We start from the raw sequence: 22,046 nt of genomic DNA, 5'->3' as shown, positions 1-22,046 counted from the left end.
CCTCCAGTTCCATTCTTCTTTCTCAAGATTGCTTTGGCTATTCGAGGTTTTTTGTATTTCCATACAAATTGTGAAATTATTTGTTCTAGCTCTATGAAAAATACCGTTGCTAGCTTAATAGGGATTGCATTGAATCTGTAGATTGCTTTGGGTAGTATACTCATTTTCGCTATATTAATTCTTCCGATCCATGAACATGGTATAGTTCTCCATCTAGTTGTGTCCTCTTTGATTTCTTTCACCAGTGTTTTATAGTTTTCTATATATAGGTCTTTAGTTTCTTTAGGTAGATATATTCCTAAGTATTTTATTCTTTTCGTTGCAATGGTGAATCGAATTGTTTCCTTAATTTCTTTTTCTACTTTCTCATTATTAGTGTATAGGCATGCAAGGGATTTCTGTGTGTTGATTTTATATCTTGCAACTTTACTATATTCGTTGATTAGTTCTAGTAATTTTCTGCTGGAGTCTTTAGGGTTTTCTATGTAGAGGATCATGTCATCTGCAAACAGTGAGAGTTTTACTTCTTCTTTTCCAATTTGGATTCCTTTTATTTCTTTTTCTGCTCTGATTGCTGTGGCCAAAACTTCCAGAACTATGTTGAATAGTAGTGGTGAAAGTGGGCACTCTTGTCTTGTTCCTGACTTTAGGGGAAGTGCTTTCAATTTTTCACCATTGAGGATAATGTTTGCTGTGGGTTTGTCATATATAGCTTTTATTATGTTGAGGTATGTTTCTTCTATTCCTGCTTTTTGGAGGGTTTTTATCATAAATGGATGTTGAATTTTGTCAAAGGCTTTTTCTGCATCGATTGAGATAATCAGATGGCTTTTATTTTTAAATTTGTTAATGTGGTGAATTACATTGATTGATTTGCAGATATTGAATCTTTGCATCCCTGGGATAAAGCCCACTTGGTCATGGTGTATGGTTTTTTTAATGTGTTGTTGGATTCTGATTGCTAGAATTTTGTTAAGGATTTTTGCATCTATGTTTATCAATGATATTGGCCTGTAGTTTTCTTTTTTTGTGACATCTTTGTCAGGTTTTGGTATTAGGGTGATGGTGGCCTCATAGAATGAGTTTGGAAGTTTACCTTCCTTGGAAATTTTCTGGAAGAGTTTGAGTAGGATAGGTGTTAGCTCTTCTCTAAATTTTTGGTAGAATTCAGCTGTGAAGCCATCTGGACCTGGGTTTTTGTTTGCTGGAAGATTTCTGATTACAGTTTCAATTTCCGGGCTTGTGAAGGGTCTGTTAAGATTTTTCTATTTCTTCCTGGTTCAGTTTTGGAAAGTTGTACTTTTCTAAGAATTTGTCCATTTCTTCCACGTTGTCCATGTTCTTAGCATATAATTGCTGATAGTAGTCTCTTATGATCCTTTGTATTTCTGTGTTGTCTGTTGTGATCTCTCCATTTTCATTTCTAATTTTATTGATTTGATTTTTCTCCCTTTGTTTCTTGATGAGTCTGGCTAATGGTTTGTCAATTTTATTTATCCTTTCAAAGAACCAGCTTTTGGCTTTGTTGATTTTTGCTATGGTCTCTTTTGTTTCTTTTGCATTTATTTCTGCCCTAATTTTTAAGATTTCTTTCCTTCTACTAATCCTGGGGTTATCCATTTCTTCCTTTTCTAGTTGCTTTAGGTGTAGAGTTAGGTTATTTATTTGACTTTTCTCTTGTTTCTTGAGGTATGCCTGTATTGCTATGAACTTTCCCCTTAGCAGTTGCTTTTATAGTGTCCCACAGGTTTGGGGTTGTTGTGTTTTCATTTTCATTCGTTTCTATGCATATTTTGATTTCTTCTGTGATTTGTTGGTTATTCAGAAGCGTGTTGTTCAGCCTCCATATGTTGGAATTTCTAATAGTTTTTCTCCTGTAATTGAGATCTAATCTTACTGCATTATGGTCAGAAAAGATGCTTGGAATGATTTCAGTTTTTTTGAATTTATCAAGGCTAGATTTATGGCCCAGGATGTGATCTATCCTGGAGAAGTTTCCGTTAGCACTTGAGAAAAAGGTGAAATTCATTATTTTAGGGTGAAATGTCCTATAGATATCAATTAGATCTAACTGGTGTCTATTGTATCATTTAAAGTTTGTGTTTCTTTGTTAATTTTCTGTTTAGTTGATCTATCCATAGGTGTGAGTGGGGTATTAAAGTCTCCCACTATTATTGTGTTATTGTTAATTTCCCCTTTCATACTTGTTAGCATTTGTCTTACATATTGCGGTGCTCCTATGTTGGGTGCATATATATTTATAATGGTTGTATCTTCTTCTTGGATTGATCCTTTGATTATTATGTAGTGTCCTTTGTCTCTTTTCACAGCCTTTGTTTTAAAGTCTATTTTATCTAATATGAGTATTGCTACTCCTGCTTTCTTTTGGTCTCTATTTGTGTGGAATATCTTTTTCCAGCCCTTTATTTTCAGTCTGTACGTGTCCCTTGTTTTGAGGTGGGTCTCTTGTAGACAACATATATAGGGATCTTGTTTTTGTATCCATTCAGCTAGTCTTTGTCTTTTGGTTGGGGCATTCAACCCATTTATGTTTAAGGTAATTATTGTTAAATATGATCCTGTTGCCATTTACTTTATTGTTTTGGGTTTGAGTTTATACACCCTTTTTGTGTTTCCTGTCTAGAGAATATCCTTTAGCATTTGTTGGAGAGCTGGTTTGGTGGTACTGAATTCTCTCAGCTTTTGCTTGTCTGTAAAGCTTTTGATTTCTCCTTCATATTTGAATGAGATCCTTGCTGGGTACAGTAATCTGGGCTGTAGGTTATTTTCTATCATCACTTTAAGTATATCTTGCCATTCCCTCCTGGCCTGAAGAGTTTCTATTGAAAGATCAGCTGTTATCCTTATGGGAATCCCCTTGTGTGTTATTTGTTGTTTTTCCCTCCTGCTTTTAATATTTGTTCTTTGTGTTTGATCTTTGTTAATTTGATTAGTATGTGTCTTGGGGTGTTTTGTCTTGGGTTTATCCTGTTTGGGACTCTCTGGGTTTCCTGGACTTGGGTGATTATTTCCTTCCCCATTTTAGGGAAGTTTTCAACTATTATCTCCTCAAGTATTTTCTCATGGTCTTTCTTTTTGCCTTCTTCTTCTGGGACTCCTATAATTTGAATGTTGGAGTGTTTCATATTGTCCTGGAGGTCTCTTAGATTGTCCTCATTTCTTTAAATTCGTTTTTCTCTTTTCCTCTATGATTCATTTATTTCTACCATTCTATCTTCTATTTCACTAATCCTATCTTCTGCCTCCATTATTCTACTATTTATTGCCTCCAGAGTGTTTCTGATCTCATTTATTGCATTATTCATTATATATTGACTCTCTTATTTCTTCTAGGTCCTTGTTAAAACTTTCTTGCATCTTCTCAATCCTTGTCTCCAGGCTATATTTGTCTGTGATTCCATTTTGATTTCAAGATTTTGGATCATTTTCACTATCATTATTCGGAATTTTTTATCAGGTAGATTCCCTATCTCTTCCTCTTTTGTTTGGTTTGGTGGGCATTTATCCTGTTCCTTTAGCTGCTGGGTATTCTTCTGTCTCTTCATCTTGTTTATATTGCTGCGTTTGGGGTGGCCTTTCTGTATTCTGGCAGTTTGTGGAGTTCTCTTTATTATGGAGTTTCCTCACTATGGGTGGGGTTGTATCAGTGGCTTGTCAAGTTTTCTTGGTTAGGAAAGCTTGTGTCAGTGTTCTGGTGGGTGGAGCTGGATTTCTTCTCTCTGGAGTGCAATGAAGTGTCCAGTAATGAGTTATGAGATGTCAATGGTTTTGGAGTAACTTTGAGCTGCCTGTATATTGAAGCTCAGGGCTGTGTTCTTGTGTTGCTGGAAAATTTGCTTGGTATGTCTTGCTCTGGAACTTGTTGGCCCTTGCGTGGTGCTTGGTTTCAGTGTAGGTATGGAGGTGTTTGATGAGCTACTATCGATTAATGTTCCCTGGAGTCAGGAGTTCTCTGATGTTCTCAGGATTTGGACTTAAGCCTCCTGCTTCTGATTTTCAGTTTTATTTTTACAGTAGTCTCTAGTCTTCTCCATCTATACAGCACTGATAATAAAACCTCTAGCTTAAAGATGAAAAGTTGCTCTACTTGAGGGACACCCAGAGAGGTTCACAGAGTTACATGGAGAAGAGAAGGGGGGTGGGGGGAGTTAGAGGTGACCTGAATGAGATGAGGTGGAATCAAAAGAGGAGAGAGCGAGCTAGCCAGTAATCACTTCCTTATGTGCGCTCCACAATCTGGACCACTCAAAGATGTTCACAGAGTTATACAGAGAAGAGGAGAGGGAGGAAGGAGACAGAGGTGGCCAGGAGGATAAAAGAGGGGAATGAAAAGGACAGAGACAGATCCAGCCAGTAATCAGTTCCCTAAGTGTTCTCCACCATCTGGAACACACAGAGATTCACAGAGTTGGGTAGAGAAGAGAAGGGGTAGGGAGGAGACAGAGGTGACCTTGTGGAGAAAAGGTCCTCCTTGTGGACACTCTAAAGGAGGAGAGAGCAGTCAAGCCAGTAATCTTGCTTTCAAGTAAAAATGGGTACTGAAGATTGGGTTTTTGAAGGTACAAAATTGATAACAAATACCAAAAAGCAAAGATTAAAAATCTAGAGTAGAGGTTGGATTTTCAAAAATACAATATTAAAGAAAAGAAGAGGAAGAAAAAAAAAACAAAGTCACAAGAATTATTAAAATATATATATATGAAGTTTGCTTTAAAAATAGGGTCTTTTTTTGAAAAGTAATAGTAGGTTATAAATATGAAAATTAAAGGAGAAATAGAGGACTTAAAATTTAAAAATGTTTAAAAAAAAGAAAAAACAAAACAAAACAAAAAAGAATGATTGTAAAAATAGTAAAGATATATCTAGGACTTTCGCTGGTGTTGTTGTGGGCAGTGTGGGGTCAGTTCATTTTCGGATAGTTCCTTGGTCCGACTTAATATTTCTCAAGATCTATAGGCCCCTTCCTATGTAGTTGGTAATAACAACAGGGTTTTAATCTTTTGCACCTGTCACTTCCAAGGCAGCTCCCACTGTTTTAGCTTCTTCTGTTTGCTGGTCTCTTCAGTGTCTGATTTCCGCCCTGACACAAGGGGGGCGGTGGTGGGCACTTTTTTTAGGCTCACTTGTTCAGCCGCACTGTGGGGAGGGAGGAACACTGCAAACAAATAACACTGGCGTGTGCTCGCAGTGTCTCAGCCACACTGGGCCTGCCCCCGATCACGGTGCACAGTTCAGGCTCTAGGTTGCTCCACTGGGAACCGTCTGAGGCCGGCCCTGGGCTGCATGCACCTCCCAGGTCTAAGCCGCTCAGGCTCAGGCACTCAGGTAGTCCTCAGAGGCACACACTCGGTTGGGCCTGCATTTTGTGCCCTTCCCAGGTCCGAGTAGCTCAGGTGTTTGGCGAGCGTGGTCGCTGTGACTTATCGCCTCTCCCATCCCTGCTGCTCAGTTTTCTGGGTGTACAACTGGTGCACCTTCTCATGTGGATGATGACTGTCCAGAACCCCAAGAAGTCTTAGTTAGCAAAGAAGCCTGTTTGCAATTTGGTAGTTAATGTCTCTCTGGGGCTGCTATTGCCCTCTTCCGGCCCTTCCAGCTCTGGCTGCCTGTCACCAGAGGGGGATGGTCTGCAGCTGGCTAATTCTGTTCCGTCCTTTGTTCTGTGCGCGGTCCTGGAGGTATCTTATGATAGAGCTTTTCGCGTGGTAGCTATCCCACAGTCTGGTTTGCTAGCCCAAGTTAGTTCGCTCTGGTTAGACTCAGGGCATTCAGGCCTGATCCTTAAAAGGCAATGCAGCCCGCGCCTCCCTGCCCAGCCCCCGCTTGCTAGTGGCGGAGGCAGGCGTCTGCACTGCTTCTCCGCTGGGGGAGTTACCCCTGGGCTCCTAATCTGTGGGTTTTAATTATTTATTTATTTTTCCTCCCTGTTATGTTGCCCTTTGTGCTTCCAAGGCTCACCACAGACTCGGCAGTGAGAGTGTTTCCTGATGTTTGGAAACTTCTCTCTTTTAAGACTCCCTTCCCGGGACAGAGCTCCCTCCCTACCTCTTTTGTCTCTTTTTTTGTCTTTTATATTTTTTCCTACCTGTTTTTGAAGATAATGAGCTGCTTTTCTGGGTGCCTGATGTCCTCTGCCTGGATTCAGAAGTTGTTTTGTGGAATTTAGTCAGCATTGAAATGTTCTTTTGATGAATTTGTTGGGGAGAAAGTGGTCTCCCCATCCTATTCCTCCGCCATCTTAGGACCAACCCCCTGTGCATATCTTCTTTATGTCCATAAGAAAAATGAAGCTTTAAAAATACAAACATAAAAAAATAAAAAATACAAATATAAAATCAACTGGGAGAAAGAGAAATGAGAGTGGAAGACAAAAGAGTCAAGGGAAAAAATGAGAGAGCTGGGAGAGACAGAAGAGGTTAAGCTGCTGCTGCTAAGTCACTTCAGTCGTGTCCGACTCTATGTGACCCCAAGGACGGCAGCCCACCAGGCTCCCCTGTCCCTGGGATTCTCCAGGCAAGAACACTGGAGTGGGTTGCCATTTCCTTCGCCAATGCATGAAAGTGAAAAGTAAAAGTGAAGTTGCTCAGTCGTGTCCGACCCTCAACGACCCCATGGACTGCAGCCTTCCAGGCTCCTCCATCCGTGGGATTTTCCAGGGTAGAGTACTGGAGTGGGGTGCCATTGGAGCAGTTCAAATGATGGCAACCTAACAAGGCGCCTCGTGTGCGAGGGAGAAAGGAAAAATACAATCGGAGTCCAGTTTCCCACTTTCCTGTGACCTGGAAGTCCGGCCCACTCAGCGTCTTGACTCGAGAGGAGAGAGCTTGCGTGGTGTGGGATACAACCGGAGGTGGGGGTAGGCGTGGAGGGGTGACGCTGGGACTCACGGAAGGTACAGCGATACCCGACATCCCACTCCCAGTCCCAGAAGGCCTGGCCCGCTGGCGCCCGAAGGGAGGAGCATTGGCAGCGGGGCGCGAGGTCAGCGGCTCCCCAGGCGTAGGCGGAACCTCAATGGCTGCTGAGCAACAGCGCGGAGGCCGGGCTAGACACCTGAGAGGGTCCGAACCTGCGCTCCTCCCGCACCCGGGTTCCTGGTTGGTGCTTGATCTGGCCTGGAGACTCACACCCTCGAAACCTTCCGGGTAGCTGGACCGCATCGCGCCCTACTCCAGCAGAGAGCCCCTGACTTTGTCGAGTGGCCAGGACACGCACACCCTCCCCACGTAAGGGGTAAAGTGGGAGCCACCTGGTCCTGGATGACCCAAAAGGTCCGGTCCTTGGCAGTGATCACGAATGCAGGCAATGGTGAGAAATTGTCCATAGTAGGGAGGAAACACAAAACTAGGGCTGCGGGATCCAGGCCGAGACTCCTATTCTTACTTGCCCTGTGTCTCCAGTGAATCCCAGAACCTCTGATCCCCAACGATCTTCCAGAACAGAGGTTATCATATGCTCAAATCCCTTCAGGGCTGTTGGCCACTTGGGGAGTTGACTGCTGAGAAGAGGGGCCAGCAAACTGTAAAGCTTGGTGTGCCCTGAGCTGTCCTCTTGCCGTCAGGAGGAGGCGGCAGCAGTGCACACCCCAAATGGGCCTCTAGAGAAGTAGCAGCCTTGGCTGGACAGGAAAGCAGCCTCACCAGCCTTAGTCTGTGAAAACCCCTCCCTCCTGCTTAGCCCCTCCACCCTCACCCCAAGGACTGGTAACCTCCCATTCCCCTTATCTTGACCTCCCCTGGGACTCCTCCCTCTATAGACACGGGCCTGTTGCACCCAAGGATGCTTCTGTCCCAGCATGGGGCAGAGTCCTGAGGACCTTCATCCACCCCTGATGGTCTGCTGGCTTAGTGTCTTTCCAAGGGATGGCTTCTTGGGCAGCACTGGTTTGTGTGGGGCCAGGGATCTGGCTCAGCTGGTAAAGAATCCGCCAGCAATGTGGGAGACCTGGGTTCAATCCCTGGGTTGGGAAGATCCCCTGAGAAGGGAACGGCTACCCACTCCAGTATTCTGACCTGGAGAATTCCATGGACTGTATAGTCCATGGGGTCACAAGGAGTCAGACCGGACTGAGCGACTTTCACAGGGATCTGGTTGGAGCTTTGTTTTCCTGGATGAGTTCTTTCCTCATCTCCCTCCCCAGTGGCAGAGAGTGGGGGGTGCTGGGGTAAGGCAGGTGCAATTCATTTTGGGGGCTGGTGAGGTGAGGCTTAAGTGAGCCAGTAAAAGTGGAGGGATTGATGTCCCAGCTGGAGAGTAACTGCTTCAATCAGTTCAGTTCAGTTCAGTCGCTCAGTCGTGTCCGACTCTGCGACCCCATGAATCACAGCACGCCAGGCCTCCCTGTCCATCACCTTGCCCAGAGTTCACTCAGACTCACGTCCATTGAGTCCGTGATGCCATCCAGCCATCTCATCCTCGGTCATCCCCTTCTCCTCCTGCCCCCAATCCCTCCCAGCATCAGAGTCTTTTCCAATGAGTCAACTCTTCGCATGAGGTGGCCAAAGTACTGGAGTTTCAGCTTTAGCATCATTCCTTCCACAGAAATCCCAGGGCTGATCTCGTTCAGAATGGACTGAGTGGATCTCCTTGCAGTCCAAGGGACTCTCAAGAGTCTTCTCCAACACCACAGTTCAAATGCATCGATTCTTCGGCACTCACCCTTCTTCACAGTCCAACTCTCACATCCATGCATGACCACAGGAAAAACCATAGCCTTGACTAGATGGACCTTTGTCGGCAAAGTAATGTCTCTGCTTTTGAATATACTATCTAGGTTGGTCATAACTTTTCTTCCAAGGAGTAAGCGTCTTTTAATTTCATGGCTGCAGTCATCATCTGCAGTGATTTTGGAGCCCCCAAAAATAAAGTCTGACACTGTTTCTACTATTTCCCCATCTATTTCCCATGAAGTAATGGGACCGGATGCCATGATCTTTAAGCCATGTTGAACTTTAAGCCAACTTTTTCACTCTCTTCTTTCACTTTCATCAAGAGGCTTTTTAGCTCCTCTTCACTTTCTGCCATAAGGGTAGTGTCATCTGCATATCTGAGGTTATTGATATTTCTCCCGGCAATCTTGATTCCAGCTTGTGTTTCTTCCAGTCCAGCGTTTCTCATGATGTACTCTGCATAGAAGTTAATAAGCAGGGTGACAATATACAGCCTTGACAGACTCCTTTTCCTATTTGGAACCAGTCTGTTGTTCCATGTCCAGTTCTAACTGTTGCTTCCTGACCTGCATACAGATTTCTCAAGAGGCAGGTCAGGTGGTCTGGTATTCCCATCTCTTTCAGAATTTTCCACACTTTATTGTGATCCACACAGTCAAAGGCTTTGGCATAGTCAATAAAGCAGAAATAGATGTTTTTCTGGAACTCTCTTGCTTTTTCCATGATCCAGCGGATGTTGGCAATTTGATCTCTGGTTCCTCTGCTTTTTCTAAAACCAGCTTGAACATCAGGGAGTTCATGGTTCACATATTGCTGAAGTCTGGCTTGGAGAATTTTGAGCATTACTTTACTAGCATGTGAGATTAGTGCAATTGTATGGTAGTTTGAGCATTCTTTGGCATGGCCTTTCTTTGGAATTGGAATGAAAACTGACCTTTTCCAGTCCTGTGGCCACTGCTGAGTTTTCCAAACTTGCTGGCATGTTGAGTGCAGCACTTTCACAGCATCATCTTTCAGGGTTTGAAACAGCTCCACTGGAATTCCATCACCTCCACTAGCTTTCTAACGCCCACTTGACTTCACATTCCAAGATGTCTGGCTCTAGATTAGTGATCACATCATCATGATTATCTGGGTCATGAAGATCTTTTTGGTACAGTTCTTCCGTGTATTCTTGCCACCTCTTCTTAATATCTTCTGCTTCTGTTAGGTCCATACAATTTCTGTCCTTTATCGAGCCCATCTTTGCATGAAATGTTCCCTTGGTATCTCTAATTTTCTTGAAGAGATCTCTAGTCTTTCCCATTCTGTTGTTTTCCTCTATTTCTTTGCATTGATCACTGAAGAAGGCTTTCTTATCTCTTCTTGCTATTCTTTGGAACTCTGCATTCAGGTGCTTATATCTTTCCTTTTCTCCTTTGCTTTTTGCCTCTCTTCTTTTCACAGCTATTTGTAAGGCCTCCCCAGACAGCCATTTTGCTTTTTTGCATTTCCTTTCCATGGGGATGGTCTTAATCCCTGTCTCCTGTACAATGTCACGAACCTCCGTCCATACATCATCAGGCACTCTGTCTATCAGATCTAGATCCTTAAATCTATTTCTCACTTCCACTGTATAATTATAAGGGATTTGATTTAGGTCATACCTGAATGGTCTAGCGGTTTTCCCTACTTTCTTCAATTTAAGTCTGAATTTGGCAATAAGGAGTTCACGATCTGAGCCACAGTCAGCTCCCAGTCTTATTTTTGTTGACTGTATAGAGCTCCTCCATCTTTGGCTGCAAAGAATATAATCAATCTGATTTTGGTGTTGACCATCTGGTGATGTCAATGTGTAGAGTCTTCTCTTGTGTTGTTGGAAGAGGGTGTTTGCTATGACCAGTGCATTTTCTTGGCAAAACTCTATTAGTCTTTGCCCTGCTTCGTTCCACATTCCAAGGCCAAATTTGCCTGTTACTCCAGGTGTTTCTTGACTTCCTACTTTTGCATTCCAGTCCCCTATAATGAAAAGGACATCTTTTTTGGGTGTTAGTTCTAAAAGGTCTTGTAGGTCTTCATAAAACCGTTCAACTTCAGTTTCTTCAGCGTTACTGGTTGGGGCATAGACTTGGATTACTGTGATATTGAATGGTTTGCCTTGGAGATGAACAGAGATCATTCTGTCATTTTTGAGATTGCATCCAAGTACTGCATTTCGGACTCTTTTGTTGACCATGATGGCTACTCCATTTCTTCTGAGGGATTCCTGCCTGCAGTAGTAGATGTAATAGTCATCTGAGTTAAATCCACAGATTCCAGTCCATTTTAGTTCGCTGATTCCTAGAATGTCAACAGAATGTGGTCTACTGGAGAAGGGAATGGCAAGCCACTTCAGTATTCTTGCCTTGAGAACCCCATGAACAGTATGAAAAGGCAAAATGATAGAATACCAAAAGAGGAACTCCCCAAGTCATTAGGTGCCCAATATGCTACTGGAGATCAGTGGAGAAATAACTCCAGAAAGAATGAAGGGATGGAGCCAAAGCAAAAACAATACTCAGTTGTGGATGTGACTGGTGATAGAAGCAAGATCTGATGCTGTAAAGAGCAATATTGCATAGGAACCTGGAATGTCAGGTCCATGAATGAAGGCAAATTGGAAGTGGTCAAACAAGAGATGGCAAGGGTTAACTGCTTCAGTGAATCTAGGAAATTTATATACTATTAAAATTTCATTGAATAAATTTTATAGACTGTTTAAATGTTGTGTATGTGTATGTGTGTTAGGTTGCTTCCGTCGTGTCCAACTCTTTGCGACGCTATGGACTATAGCCCACCAGGCTCCTCTATCCATGGGATTCTCCCAGCGACATTACTGGGGTTGGTTGCCATATTCTCCTCCAGGGAATCTTCCGGACCCAGGAATCGAACCCTAGTCTCGTATGTCTCCTGTACTGGCAGGAGGGTTCTTTACCTCTAGAGCCTCCTGGGAAGCCCTTAAATGTTGTAGGTGTCATTTTAATAAAGTCTGCACTGTTTTCAGAGTTGTAGGCCAAAGTAAACAGAGCCTTCTTTCCAGCTGCCGGACTCACTGCACTCCTGGGAAAGCTGAAGCAGTGCCTGAAGGGCTGAGCTGGGCTGGTTTCTGAGGGTGCCAAGCTCTGATGACCTGGGTGGTTGTGCCAGGCTTTTTATATGCACAATGCCATTCAGTGTAACCCATGAGGCATTTCACATGTGAAGAAACAGGCACAGAGGTGAAGTGAAGCAAGCCCCTCTCAGAGAATGGCTCTGGCTCTGAGTCCCTCTGGTTTTTACTCTACCCTTAGGTCAATTAAGGGGCTTCCCTGGTGGCTCAGACGGTAGAGTGTCTGTCTGCAATGCAGGAGACCCGGGTTTAATCCCTGGGTTGGGAGGATCCTCTGGATGAAGGAAATGGCAGCACACTCCAGTATTCTTGCCTGGAAAATCCCATGGACGGCGGAGCCTGGTAGGCTACTGTCCATGGGGTCGCAAAGAGTCGGACACGACTGAGCGACTTCACTTTCACTTCACTAGGTCAATTAAACAGCCTCAGTGGATATTTTGATGTTTAGTTTTCTTGGTGTATCATTTAATAACTACCTACTGAGCAGCTGCTCTGTAGCCAGCATAATTCAAGGCATCAACAACATAGCAATGAATGAAACAGGAAAAAAATACCTGCTCTTATCGAGCTGCCATCTTATTGGGGAGAAGCAGGCAATAAACATGTAAGCATATACATATACATATACTATTTGGTATGTTAGATGGGGGGAAATAGAGCACAATATGGGGTAGAGACTGTCCTGGGGCTGAAGAAGGTGGCAATTTTATAAAGGGCGGTTAGGGAAGGCCTTGGGCTTCCTTATATAGCTCAGCTGGTAAACAATCTGCCTGCAATGCAAGAGATCCTGGCTTGATTCCTGGGCCAGGAAGATCCCCTGGAGAAGGGATAGGCTACCACTCCAGTATTCTTGGGCTTCCCTAATGGCTCAAATGGTAAAGAATCTGCCTGCAATTGGGGAGACCTGGGTTCGATTCCTGGGTTGGGAAGATCCCCTGGAGGAGGGCATGGCAATACACTCTAGTATTCTTGCCTGGAGAATCCCCATGGACAGAGGAGCCTGGCAGACTACAGTCCATGGGTCCCAAGAAGTCAGACACAGCTGAGTGACTAAGCACAGCAGAGCACAGGGAAGGCCTTATTGAGAGGGTAACATTTGAGCCGAGACCCAGAAGAGGTGGAGTGAGCCAGAGGCTAGATGGGACACAGCAGACTTGGACCAAAGTGTTCTTCAGGGCTTTTGTAGCCCTTTGGATCCATGTTTTCAGAGGGGGCACCCCGTTACTCTAGATTCTTGGAACATCTTAGCTGGTGGGCTTTGGGGGCCCCTGCTTCATTCTGCCTGTTCACCCTGGCTCCTGTTCCTCTCTAGAGTACTCAGCATGCTGCGCTTCCTGGTGCCCTGGCTGTTTGCCCTGCACCACTCTGCCACCTGGTACTTCTCAGCAGCAGCCCTCCCAGCCCCAACCCAAACCCAGACATCCACTACAACCAGCTGCTCATCAGCAACGAGTGGCATAATGCAGTCAGCAAGGAGACTTTCCCTACAGTCAATCCTGCCATGGGAGAGGTCATCGGTCACGTGGCTGAAGGGGACTGGGCTGACGTGGATCTGGCAGTGAAGGCAGCCCGTGCAGCCTTCTAACTGGGGTCTCCATGGCGCTGAATGCATGCCTCAAAGCGAGGCCAGCTGCTGAACCACCTGGCTGACCTAGTGGAAAGGGATCGTGTCTACTTAGCTTCACTGGAGATGCTGGACAATGGGAAGCCTTTCCAAGAGTCTTATGTCTTGGAGCTGGGTGGGGTCATCAAGGGGTACCGGTACTTTGCTGGCTGGGCAGACAAGTGGCACAGCAAGACCGTCCCCATGGATGGTGAGCATTTCTGCTTCACCCAGCACGAGCTGTTGGAGCGTGTGGCCAGATAATCCCATGGAACTTCCCCTTGGTCATGCAGACCTGGAGCTCGCCCTGGCACTTGCCACGGGCAACGCTGTGGTCATGAAGGTGGCAGAGCAGACACCCCTTTCTGCCCTGTACTTGGCCTCCCTCATCAAGGAGGCGGGCTTTCCCCTCAGGGTGGTGAACATCATCACAGGCTATGGCCCAACAGCAGGAGCAGCCATTGCCCATCACAAGGCTATCATCAAAGTTGCCTTCACCAGCTCCACCAAGATGGGCCACCTGATCCAGAAGGTGGCCGGCAATTTCAGCCTCAAGAGAGTCACCCTGGAGCTGGGCGGGAAGAGCCCGAGCATCGTTTTGGCTGATGCCGACGTGGACCATGCCGTGGAGCAGTGCCACGAGGCCCTATTCTTCAACATGGGCCAGTGCTGCTGTGCAGGTTCCTGGACCTTCATTGAAGAATCCATCTATGATGAGTTTCTGGAGAGAACCATGGAGAAAGCTAGGCAGAGGAGAGTCGGGAACCCATTTGAGCTGGACACCCAACAGGGGCCCCAGGTGGACAGGGAACAGTTTGAACGAATCCTGGGCTATATCTAGCTTGGCCAGAAGGAGGGAGCAAAACTCCTCTGCGGTGGGGAGTGTTTTGGAGAACAAGGTTTCTTCATCAAGCCCACCGTCTTTGGTGGTGTGCAAGATGACATGAGGATCGCTAGGAAGGAGATCTTTGGGCCCGTGCAGCCACTGTTTAAGTTCAAGAAGATCGAGGAGGTGATTGAGAGGGCCAACAACACCAGGTATGGCTTGGCTGCTGCTGTGTTCACCCAGGATCTGGACAAAGCCATGTATTTCACGCAGGCACTCCAAACTGGAACAGTGTGGGTAAACACCTACAACATTGTCACCTGCCACACGCCGTTTGGAGGGTTTAAGGAATCTGGCAATGGGAGGGAGCTGGGGGAAGATGGGCTTAAGGCCTACACAGAGGTGAAGACAGTCACCATGAAGTTTCCGCAGAAGAACTCAGAAGAACAGCTACCAGGGAGACCCAGCTGTAGGCCAAGAATGCCACCACAGCCACCTACCTGTGGTTGCCAAACATTTGTTTAGCCATTTCCCTTTATTTGTGCCAGATGAACTCTTAGGGGCAACCGCAACAAAGAAAGCAATTAAAATGAAAGCTGCTGTAGTTGAAGCTGGGATGGGGGCTGGACTCCAAGTCCTATCCACCTGCACCCCAGTGCCCTTGGTAGGCCTGTGTTACTTCTATGAAACCTTAGGAGTCTTTGAAAGACAGATAAAAAAAATCCCTGATCCAGACCATGGCTCTTAGTTCTTCCTGCTGCTCCAAGGACTTCCCAGTGAATTAACTGATGTCTTAGTGGGTAGACTCTTCCAGGGGATTGGAAGTCATCAGGAGTTTTAAACTCAACCCCATAATCTTGGTCCCATTCTCCAGTGACATACCCTAAAAATCAAGGAAGCTGTTCTTCTAAGTACCAGTTGCTGGCTGGTTTACTTGCTTGCATTACTTCATTTTGCTACTGATTTTCCTTAATTTGAAAGAGGGTGGACAGAAAATGCATATATAACCATTCCTTTAAAATAATCTCCGACAGCCCTAATGTCAATCAACTAATGAGTGGATAAACAAAATGTTTCCATGGAATGTCTCTTAAACTGTTCAGCCTTAAAAAGGAAGGAAGTACTGACACATGCTACAATATTGATGAACCTTGAAACCATTATTCTAAGTGAAAGAAATCAGATGTATAAGACCACGTGTTGTATGATTCCATTTATAGGAAATATCCAGAATAAGCAAGTCCATAAGACAGAGAGTATATTAGTGGTTGCCAGGGGCCAGGAGTCGGGGTGAGGAGGGAATGGAGATAACTGTTAATGGGTATAGGATTTCTTTTGGGGAAGTTTGAAATTTCTGGAATTAGTGATGATGGTTGTACAACTTTGTGAATATACTAAAATGCACTGAATTATATACTTTAAAAGAGTGAATTCATTAGTTAAAAATTAAAACAAGCTCACACATTCTGCTTGCAAATTGATTTTGTATCAATAGTCTCTTGCTGATGAACATTTTACAGAGTCTTAGGGATGGAAGGGACCCCAATAGTCAATAATCCCCTGCATAATATTTCTAGTTTTGATTTTGTTTTTTCTCACCTGGGTGACAAAGCGCAACTTTAAGACCTTGAGATAAAAGTGCTGGCTTCTGCCTAGAGCGAATCTATTCGAGGTCTCTAAAGCTTCCACTGGCATTGTCCCTCCAGCTCTCACCCAAACATACCAGCCCTCAAGCCAAACTCAACATCAAGGCCATCCTGACACGCTGGGGTTTGAGGAATTTCAGACCTGAGAGTTCAGTATGTTTGTTGTTGTTAGTCTCGCAACTCCATTCCCCAACTGATGGGAGTGAGTCAAAGTCAGCTACAGCATGATACAGAAACAATGCCGATCCCCTCTCTCCTTGTCTTCCATCTTTCTAGACCTTGCTGTCCATGGCTCACCATACTTTTAGGTCCACTCAGCCTTGTGAATGCACCCTCATCATGTCTTTAATACCCCATGTCTCACCTAGGCATCAAGGTGATTTTGTTCAGTGTCTTACCTTGGAGTTGGCCTGAAATTGCTTCCTATGGATTCAGTGTCCGATTTGTCCCCTCATCTCTGCTTCCTAGGGTCCCCTTTTTCCATTTGACTAAGGCTGGAGTGACTCTTACTACCCCCTGAAGTGCACCTTTTACCTATTTTTCTTGGAGGCTGTTGACGCTTTGCACAATAGTGAAAGTTTCTTGTGCAGTAGGGACACGAGTGCTTGGGTGGCTGGGTTGGTGGGGCCTCTAATCACTAATGTGCAACATCTCAATAAGTTAAAAGATCCATCCCTCACTTGCTTCTCAATACTTCTAAACCAAAGAAGAGTTTGATAGAAGGCATCCCAGTGCAGAGTGGGACTGGGAAAGGATAATCTTCTAGGTCCCTCGTGTGTGTGTGCTAAGTCACTTCAGTTGTGTCTGACTCTTTGCTACCCTATGGACTGTAGCCCCTCACTTCACCCTGAAATTCTGAGAGTGAGGAGTCACATAGGTCAGATTCCCAATCAGCTCAGCCTGTGCAGACTCTCAGCACTCATCACCATTGCTCTGAATGCAGACAGGTGTGAGCAGGGAGGTTGAACCAGGCATCACTGCCAAATGTAGACACTGCCTGCATGACTTCACTTGGTCATAAACACTGCAGTTCCAGGACCTCCACCCACTCAAAAAACGTAAAACAAGTGCCTTGTCGATCACTATGCCTTACGGTGTTTTTGAAGTCTTACAATAATCCTATCAAGTAGGCAGTAGGGTTACCCCTTTTATCAGATAAGGAAAGGGAAGCTGAGAAATTTTGTACGCAACTCATTTGGAATCATTTTCCCATGTGCCTATGCTATGAGCCAGAAGGGAGTTGTGATACTATCAATTACAAGTACGTATTCAGTCTTCATTCATTTCTGGCACAGCTCCTAAAACCTTTGGAATTTACCTATGTGACCAGAGTGATAAAGTTGTCTTTACTTCGTAATTAAAAAAAAAAAATTATTGGGGTATAGTTGCTTTACAGTGTTGGGTTAGTTTCTGCCGTACAATGAAGTGCATCAGCTGTATGTATACACGCATGCCCTTCCTCTTGGACCCCCCACCCGCCATCTTCCCCTCGCTGAGCTTCCTACACTATACAGCAGATTCCCCCAGCTCTCTGTTTTACAACTGGCAGTGCACGTACGCCAATTCCCATTTCCCAGTTCCTCCCACCTTCTTCCACCCGTGTCCACGGGTTCATTCTCTATGACTGCATCTCTATTCCTGCCCTGCAAATAGGTTCATCTGTACCATTTTTCTAGATTCCACATATATGTGTTAATATACGATATTTGTTTTATTCTTTCTAACTTATTTCACTCTGTATGACAGACTCTAGGTCCACCCATATCCCTACAAATGACCCAGTTTCCTACCTTTTTATGATTGGATAATACTCCATTGTATATGTGTACCACACCAAGATCCACTCATCTGTCAATGGACATTTAGGTTGCTTCCATGTGCTGGCTATTGTGAACAGTGCTGCTATGAACTTTGAGGTGCTTGTGTCTTTTTGAATTATGGTTTTCTCAGGGTATTCTGGAGAAGGCAATGGCACCTCACTCCAGTACTCTTGCCTGGGAAATCCCATGGATGGAGGAGCCTGGTAGGCTGCGGTCCATGGGGTCGCTAAGAGTCAGACATGGCTGAGCGACTTCACTTTCACTTTTCACTTTCATGCATTGGAGAAGGAAATGGCAACCCACTCCAATGTTCTTGCCCGGAGAATCCCAGGGATGGTGGAGCCTGGTGGGCTGCTGTTTATGGGGTCACACAGAGTCAGACATGACTGAGCGACTTAACAGCAGCAGCACAGTATTCTTGCCTGGAAAATCCCATGGACCAGAGGAGCCTGGCAGGCTACAGTCCATGGGGTCACAAAGAGTCGGACACGACTGAGTGACTTCACTTCACTTCAGAGTATATGCCCAGGAGTGGGATTACTGGCATCTTTTGTTATGTTAATGAAGTGTCTCTTGGGCCATAAGCATGAGGGCTAATTGCCAGGAGAACCAACCTTGGAATCAGAGGTCTGGAGCTTTCAGTCCCACCCCTATGACTTCTCAGGAGGGGAGAAGGGCTGGAGGTTGAATCAATTGCCAATGGCCAATGATTTAATCAATTATGACTGTCCCAAAGCCTCCATAAAACCGCAAAGGACTGGCTTCAGGAAGTTTTGGTGAACATGTGGAGACTCCAGGGAGAGAGGGGAGCTTGGGAGAGGATGTGGGAGCTCCATGCCTTGTCCATGTGCATCTTGTCTGGCTGACTTCCTGAGTTACATTCTCTTATGAATAAACTAGAGCTCTAGTAAGTAAAATGATTCCTGAAGTCCATGCTCTAGCAAATTAACTGAACCCAAGGAAAGAGGGGTTCATGGGAATCTCCAATCCACGCTTGTCAGTCAGAAGTACAGGTGACAACCTGGACTTGCAACTGGCATCTGAAGTTCGGGGTGTGTCAGGTGGGGAGACATCCAGTGGCCCTGTCCCCATCTCTGGGTAGACAGTGTCAGAACTGAGTTGAATTCCACTCCCTGCTGGTGTCAGAACTGCTTGTTGGTGTGGGCAACCCCCCTTCTGAGTAACACAGATGTTAGCATCAGGTCCAGGAGATAGGGGAGAGGGAGCCACACACAGAGTACAGCTAATGAAATGCCAAAGTCTGTAGCGCCCACAGCCATGCCAAACAATCCCAAACACCCAGCTTCTTTGCTGGAGCCATCGGGGCTGCAGCTCCATCACCCAGATTCCAGGCCATTTACGAACTTGTTTGGGTTGGTTGTATTATGGGTGTGAGACTGACCTCTGGTGGCTACTTTGTTAATTAATTTGAAGGCTACTTAATTATGGGAACACTTCATGTTGTCCTCAGGTTTCAGACAGAGGACAGCTCACTCTGGCACACCACACACAGCACCTCCTTGCAGGTGTGCACAGTGGTTAGGGTGTTTCTTACAAAGATGCTTTTAGAGTTTAATCCTCCTTGGGGCTGTTCACGCCTACCTTCCAACTTTGCTTATGCTATTTCTCCTTCCTCCCTCTCCCAAAGTCAGCCCATTGTCTCGGAGCCCTGCTGGGGACCCACCTGCCGGGGGACCATTCTGGAGGTACCCTCCTCCTCCAGGATGCTTTCTCTGACCATCTCAATCAAGCCATCTCTGGCCTCTTTGAACTCATAGCACCATCATACTTTTAGTCTTGCCTTGTGGTAGCTGTTTGTTAGTGAGTATATAATGAAATGGATTTGATTTTCTGTCCCATTATGTCTCCCATAGACCTCCAGCATGTCTGACCTCTCTCCCTGCATCCTCGCCACCAGGCACACCGCCCTAAGAGTGGACAGCGCTCATCCGTTCCCACTTGGGACTTTCAGGGCAGCAGCACAGGGCAGTGATGCTGACCTCCCTGAACTGATGAGGAGATGAAGGCTCCTAGAGTAGAGGGAAGTGCCCCAGACCCACAGACCACAGGAGGGTTTGACCTTGGTTCTGGGTCTTTCAGCTTCAAAGCTAATGCCCATTCTTCCTGAGGAATGAGTGGGGCACCTTCAGAAGCAAGAGACAGGTCCTGCTCTCTGAGCCAGGGCTGCGACTCTGGGGGTGTGAGCAACAGTAGATCCCTCAGCACCAAGCAGGGCCTGGGTCCCAGTTGGTCCTCTGCAGATGTGTGTGGTGGGTGCATTAAGCAATGGAGATGAGAGAGGCTTCTGTTCCCCACCCCCCACCCCACTCTCTAGTATTGATACTAATGATTTTTACTCTTTCCCCTGACATCCAACCATTCCCTAATATCATGGGGGAAATCAGGATAAGGAAGAAGCAGCCACAACGAAAGGAGACACAGGCACAGTCAAGGCTGAACTCAGGCAGCCCTGACTGTAGAAACATTCACGCCCCAGGAGAGAGGTGTTGACTTGAGGTGAGAGTGGGCAAGTGTATTCAGTTCTAAATTCATTATTCAGCTGCAGACACCACGGCACTTTCGTTTCCCTTAATTAATTAAAATATCATATAATAATGATTCTCTGATTTAATGTTCAAGAGGCTCTGGTGAAGGCTGGGGATGAGGAAATTCATTAGAGGGAGACTGTTCACTGTCAACTGATTGGCTCACTCTTATTAATTTTTTTTGCATCATGCATCTCTAGGGGAGAGGGGAAGGCAATTTTTTTCAAACAGGATTCATTTCACCCTAAAACTTGAAGAAAAAAAATCATTTTGACTTAGAAAACCACCCTTTTTTGTTTAAGATGGAAAGTGAATACCTTTGGGATTGAACACTAGCTTTTTGACTTCTTCCTCAGGCCCACTTCTATAGCATAATTCCAACCTCTTCTGATGACACTTAGGGGTGTGGCCAAAAACCCACCTGCCACTAGAGCTCCACCACCGGCCACTGGTCCCCATGCACAAACTGCATTTGCTTCCCCACCCCTCTTCCTTTTGTGTGCTCCTTGCCTAGCCTGGAGTCTCCCACACTCACTTCCATCCCCCACTCAGATGGCAGCTCTTCCAGGAAGTGTTCTTGATCTCCTCCTACTTTGATCACAAAGCAGACACCTTGTGCTGTGTGGCAGGATGGCAACCTTGTCCCACTCATCCCCACTTCAGTCTCACCTGAATGCAAGGCCCAGGTTGCACACACCTTCATATCGCCAGTGTTTGCACTCTTCTGTTCTCTGGAGAATGCTATTCTGGGTGCATGTGGGAGGTAACAGAAGGCAAATCTAAGTGAATGAGTTAAACAGTGAAAAGTGAAATTGTTAGTAGCTCAGCTGTGTCCGACTCTTTGCAATCCCATGAACTGTAGCCCGCTAGGCTCTTCTGTCCATAGAATTCTCCATAGTGGAGTGTGTTGCCATTCCCTTCTCCAGGGGATCTTCCCAATCCAGGGACTGAACCTGGGTCTCTCACATTGCAGGCAGATTCTTTACCATCTGAGCCTTATACAGTGGGAGACACCAGTTCAGAGGCAGTGAGAAAGTTTGGTCTGGCAGTAGATGATTAGTTAGGGCTTGCTAAGAATTGCAAGCAAGATGACCAGGCAGGACTGTAACCACAGCCCAGATGTGAGAGGTAAGGAAGATTCTGATGAAAGCAGCTGATGTGAGCAAGCAGGAAAAAAAAAAAAAGGGCATGATACATAAGGAATGATGGAGAAGTATCAGTGGGGCCTGGACCCACCTACAGCAGTTTCAAGTACAGAGACCACAAAGATTGTCCCTAAAAACAGTTATTTTTGGAGTGCAGGGGTTATGTGACATCATCACATGTATCAAAATAGGGTAGAAAACTCAGGCTCTGAGGGAGTCCTGTTTCTGAATGGTAACTCACAGCACATATCTGTTTAGCCTCAGAGCCTTCTCCTCTCATAGTGGAACAATCATATTAATCTACGTTTTTGGTTTTGGTGGGAACTTCACACAGTGTAACATGATTACTTTTGTACATCATTACAATGCTGAACCCAGCCTCCTGCAGCCTTGAGGCTCGGCCCTGTCACCCAAGGGCTCCATCCATCCTGCTCTCTGGGTCCACATCCAGCTCTCACCGGGCAAATTAGAGGTGATTCAACTGATTTTGCTGAATGCGCTTATCAGCAAATGCATGATGCTGTTCTCCCCAGCCACAGTTCCCTTTTCCTCTGACATAGTTTCACTAAGTGTCCTCCCAAGCCATCTCCCAATCACTCAAATCACAGAGGAAGTAACCACAGACTTGGACACAGAACTCACT

The 22,046-nt window shown here is 45.5% G+C and overlaps 1 protein-coding gene across 1 annotated transcript; it reads left to right on the top strand.

Annotated features, from left to right (window-relative positions):
- The first annotated feature begins 13,139 nt into the window (after nt 1-13,139).
- ALDH1B1 (aldehyde dehydrogenase 1 family member B1) lies at nt 13,140-16,038 on the top strand. The gene is given in 5 exon segments (XM_069573708.1): nt 13,140-13,224; nt 13,227-13,658; nt 13,661-13,717; nt 13,720-14,715; nt 15,953-16,038. Coding segments are annotated over 5 exon segments (1,656 nt in total).
- The last annotated feature ends 6,008 nt before the right edge of the window (nt 16,039-22,046 follow it).

Source organism: Ovis canadensis, chromosome 2 (assembly GCF_042477335.2).
Source record: "Ovis canadensis isolate MfBH-ARS-UI-01 breed Bighorn chromosome 2, ARS-UI_OviCan_v2, whole genome shotgun sequence".
Taxonomy (NCBI): domain Eukaryota; kingdom Metazoa; phylum Chordata; class Mammalia; order Artiodactyla; family Bovidae; genus Ovis; species Ovis canadensis.
Note: the sequence above shows the minus strand (reverse complement) of the source record. Positions and strands in the feature narration are given on the sequence as shown.